The sequence below is a fragment of the Habropoda laboriosa genome, unplaced genomic scaffold, assembly GCF_001263275.1.
Source record: "Habropoda laboriosa isolate 0110345459 unplaced genomic scaffold, ASM126327v1 scaffold822, whole genome shotgun sequence".
NCBI classification, from domain to species: Eukaryota; Metazoa; Arthropoda; class Insecta; order Hymenoptera; family Apidae; genus Habropoda; species Habropoda laboriosa.
Genome location: NW_017100914.1, coordinates 362566 through 367511, shown reverse-complemented (window position 1 = coordinate 367511; position 4946 = coordinate 362566). Strand labels below are relative to the sequence as shown.

The following is a 4946-nucleotide window of genomic DNA, read 5'->3' as shown; positions in this document are numbered from 1 at the left end:
ATTAAATAGCGAGAGTCGACGCCTGAAGATACTCTTTAAGCCTTCTAGATTACGTAACAAGACCAATTTTTAAAAAGAGTTATGTTATAAAAATTTTAAAAACGTATTTAAAAGTTCAGTAATTGCTTCAGAAGTTGACCACTCTTAAAAATGAAAAAACTAGTAATTGACCACTTATACTAGAAGGAGGGTTAAAGCAATAGTGTTGGCAATCATTTTAGTATCGTTTATTTTCAACAATTACCAGCACAAGTTATAATTAGAATGGAAAGTAGAAATAAAACAATTCAATTCCATAACAAGTTCAATTTGGAAACAGAGTAGACGTTGCGAGTTCTGCTCGATTTCGTGGGCTTATTGATATGAGAAACTCTAGCCTTCCACTCATAGTCCAGCACATCAGGCTTCTCTGGCCACTTCCATAATCGCCCGTACATTTCCATGGATGAAATAAAAATAAAAATAAATAAAAAAAATAAATAATTAAGTAAATGCATTTTAATTTTCCGGTGGTGTTTATAATATCACGCACATGGTTATTTTAAAAAAGTGGACACTGGACGGAGTCAATAATTGACCGTGGATCAGTCAATAGTTGACCATGCGGTCATTCAAAATTTAGAACTATATTTTGTACTTCTAATAAAGTTAAATACAAAATGGATACATTATAAATCGTAAACAAATTTAAATAACTCGCGTCAGTAATTGACCACGCCTGTCAACTTCTAAAAACTATTAGAATAACAAGATTCGGAATTTGACCTCCCAATAAACTATTGCTTTTTGTGGTTAGAATAACAAAAATGTTGCATTTATCACTTATAAAACGCTGTGAGAATTGAAAAAGTAAATAATTCAGTCACGAAGAGTTCACAACGTATGGATTTGTTTACTTGAACCGTACAGCTGTTCTTAATAGAAACATTAAGGAAATAGCAATATAGAGGCATATTACTTACCTTAATGGATTTAGACGTTCGTTGTTACTACGCATACTTCTCGTCACATGTAATTCTTTTGAAATTTAACCGATAGATGTCTTGGCATGTCAGGTGCATTTTTTTCAAAAGAGTATCACTTATAAAAACCTTATTCTTTACGTTTCTCTAAAAATTGGTCAACTACTGGTACCTTTACCTTAAGTTGCGGCCAAAACTGGTTTCGGCTCCACAATTTTTTTCAATTTTATTATAAAGTAACCTTGTTTCCATAAAAGAAAAGAAAATATGTTTAAGAAAAGTCGTTGTACTACAAAAAAAAAAAAAAAGAAACAGTTTTTCCTCCATAACTTTTTTCAATTTCATCACGAAACAAGTTTTATCGATTATTTAAAATTAAGGTAGATAGTGAGTCGTCATTTGCACGCTCATAAGATTTTCATCGAAAAGTTGGAAAGCGAAGCGGTCGTGAAACTGCAGTAAGTAAATTGCAAAATCGAACAATTGATATTTCTGGTCGGTTGGCTAATTCTACCTTCTCGTTTGAAGGTAGAACGTACATACGTTGATAGTAAAAAAAAAGTGACAAGAAAAAAATTATTTTAACAAGATGGATAAGTAAATAGAGAGGTTATGTAAGTAGATTGTAAAGCTGCCAGGAGATCGGAGACAGGCGACATTTTTACACTTCGGTTGGATAAGGAAACATTTTTATCTCGCTGAAATGTAAGATCGAAATGAGCGGTAGTTTAGTTAGAAGTTCTGTTTGACAATCACTTAGGCTCGTTTTCTTATTTGTAACTCGTATTATGGGACATCTCGTGAGCCCGATTTCTACTTAAGATTGTCAATCTTTAGATAAGCTAAACACGAGTGGAAAAATCCATTCATTTACCATCTACATATTTGCAAAATCGGTTGAAATACTCACAGTCGTGGAAAGATTATGAAAGTTTCCAACGCGATGTGTGTGTGTAAGCCTCGGTTCGACATATTTTGTATTTTTTATTTCTGTTTGTATAAAATAACACGAGACTCGAGATTAAGAAGAAACCAATTTAAATCGTTTTCAAGGTACGAATGCGAAATAACATTTCGGATGATTTATGATTTACAATATAGCTACTACCACGGCTAGACCTCGGATCGATGCCAAAATGATCAAGTGCCTCGATCTTTCGGATCTAAGGAGTGTTGCGTTATTGACCTCGAAAATGGTACATTAGCGAAATAAGAAATTCTCGTATGAGTCATGCGAGATGACCTGTCCCGATGCTTAATACGCACTGCCACGAACTATTTGTCTAATTATGTAGATTACAGCGAACACAGGTCGTGCTGCATTAAATTATGACGCCTTATATACTACAATTGCACGACTTATCTCTTAATTTGTCGTCAGAAAGATACTATTGTAATAGATCACGAGTGCACAGAACGTGTAAGTCGAAGTACTTTGGAGTCAATTAGGTGCATTTAAGAATGTCGCCGCGGGTGGTTTATCTTATCAGTTGGTGAATAATTTACGCTGACTTGTCACGTGTGTCCTGCTTATGTATGTGTGTAAGTGACCACTTTTTATCATTCATTACGGATGAGAAAAAAGCTAGGCTACGTAAATCTTTTGTTGCAAGCGAAATTATAGTATTTCAGGTTTGAACAACAATTGTAACAAACAGAAACTTAAATCCAACAAGAATAACGAAGAAAAATATATTTCAATACAGGTAGTTACTGCGACATAATCAAATAAAAACAATTTATCGTAAGTTTTTCTACTTATAACGATATTTAAAAATGCGCAACAACCAAAGTAAATATATTATCTCATTTTAATCCGAAATAATCTCGATTTTCGAGAATAGTATTTTTGAATTTTATTTTTGATCTATATTTACGAGGTTTTATCGCAATTTTTAACGATTCATCACAAAATTAGATTAATTTAATATGTACAACATGTTGTAAATAAATCATATTTATTAAAAGGTTTCAATCTTTTGCATATTTTCTATAACTATACATAAGACAGGTCAATAATAAGATAGAAAGGTATTTGTACATACAAGGCAGTACAAATATAATTAACAATGATAAACATACACGACACGTGTAATATATGAAAGAGTAATGTACATTTGCCTGAATCGTATACCTACGGTATCGAAACTGTCCGCTATATTGACATCACGTACACGCACTTTATAATAGAGAACAGTCTTCAGTACTTAAGAGACACCTTGTTAATAAAAGTAACTTCCATTCTTTTCGTTACACTGTATCGATCTCCGAACGAGAGCTATTCACGCTGAGCCTTACATATAATGTACTGTACATATATACAGAGACCCTTGCGCAAAGTGCAAATAGAATAAAAATATTGTTAATGATACAAATCACTTGTTTACGCTTCTAAAGCAACAGCCTCTTGTGTTTTCCCCTTTGTACGTTCTGTAAAATTGAAAGAAAACACAAAAAGTTGAATAAATATCTTCTGTACAGAAAATAGAAATGATTCAATCGTATTAACTCTTTACCTCTTTTCTTTTCTGGTAGTTCTTCTGGTACTTCTGGTAACACTATTTCTTCTGGTACTTCTGGTAATGTTACTTCTGTAGGTACTTCTGGCACCTTCTCCTCAATTTCTGCTGCTAATAAGGCATCAAGTTCTGCTTCAACATCACTCTCATCCTTATCAGAAAGTTCTCCTGATAATATTGCATCAATTTCTCTCTGTTTCTCAATGCCTTCCCTGGTCTCATCCATGACTTTTTCAATTTCATCAATGGATAACAAGTCGTGCAGTTTCTTTAATGCGGCATTGCCTACTTTTAGGCCATCTATAACTTTCAACTCTACTTGTGCATACTCCAAGTCATGTACCATGCGCTCAAGGTTTTCTAATTGTCCATCAGTCTTTGATAATATTTGTTCTTGGAATTTCTTTTTCCGTAAAAGAAGCAAAGCTCGTCTAGAAAAATGTTGTTAATATTTAACAAATACATTAGAAAGATATAATTGGAAATATACATGCAGACATTTAACACTTACTCTTTTTGTTTATTTTGTATAAGTTTCTTCGCGAGTAACCGTTCCTTCTCAAGATTTTGCTCGATTCTTCGTTGATATTGCTTGATTTTGTCTCTAGTTTGTTTCAATTGCTATAGAATAGTAATGGTATTTTAACTTGTAACTAAAATAGCATCGGTTGAGGTTAGAAAATACGCGGCACAACGTACCAAGATGGCCTTGTCCTGCTCTGTGACACGGCTCGGCGGTTTCTTCTTTGCAAAGAAAATACCCATTTCGTATAGAATAATGGACAATGTTGTTAGCGAAACTGTCATACGGCGGCTGACGGAGACTTCATTTCACGTTTGACAGATACACTTGAAACTGTGATAAGCAAATGTAGCATGACCAACGCCATGTTTTTTAATCGATCTATCGATGGTTTCGTTCTCAATAAAAGCGCAAAATACGAACGTGAAGAGTGGAGTAAATTTGATTTCTCCATTTTTAAACCAAACTATCCACTTTCAAATGTAGCGTCAAAAATAATAAAACTACTAAAACTGATAAGTAAAAGCTAAAAAAAAAAGAAGAAAATATCGCAATTCAGTCTGCATATGAATCGTAATGATTATTTAACTATTATCGCATTAAATAAAATAAGCAATCCACGTTATCGAGGAATTCTTAAATCAATGTACAAATATAAGTGTATCTTTTGAATATAAAGGAGAATCGTTGAAATTAATCAGGATACGTTAGAAGACAGCAGAAACAAGGAAAGAGAAAAACAACAAAGACGATTGGATTGAATTGAACAATGTCCATTATATTATATATTTTATTCCCACATACACACGGCACGTTGTGAACCTTTTCTTAAATATTAATAATATTATCATAATAATAATAATCATCATCATCATCCTCGTTATCATCGCAATGATAATAATTTTAATAATAATAAGTAAACAATAATAAAAATAATAATGT

General features: G+C 32.8%; 1 protein-coding gene across 1 annotated transcript; it reads right to left on the bottom strand.

Moving 5' to 3' along the window:
- Positions 1-3345: 3345 nt before the first annotated feature.
- LOC108577545 (charged multivesicular body protein 6) lies at positions 3346-4355 on the bottom strand. Its single transcript, XM_017940723.1, has 4 exons — positions 4181-4355; positions 3993-4102; positions 3479-3912; positions 3346-3392 (listed from the first exon to the last, which is right to left on the bottom strand). The coding sequence occupies exons 1-4, from the start codon at positions 4286-4288 to the stop codon at positions 3346-3348; spliced, it is 699 nt and encodes a 232-aa protein (XP_017796212.1). The 5' UTR covers positions 4289-4355.
- Positions 4356-4946: the final 591 nt, after the last annotated feature.

Bases quoted from the DNA above. Each gene is read 5' to 3' on its own strand.
- LOC108577545 (XM_017940723.1), bottom strand. From the start codon at position 4,288: ATGACAGTTTCGCTAACAACATTGTCCATTATTCTATACGAAATGGGT. The intron at 4,103-4,180 runs GTACGTTGTGCC...ACTATTCTATAG, and splicing joins AGCAGGACAAGGCCATCTTG to CAATTGAAACAAACTAGAGA. The intron at 3,913-3,992 runs GTAAGTGTTAAA...ACATTTTTCTAG, and splicing joins ATACAAAATAAACAAAAAGA to ACGAGCTTTGCTTCTTTTAC.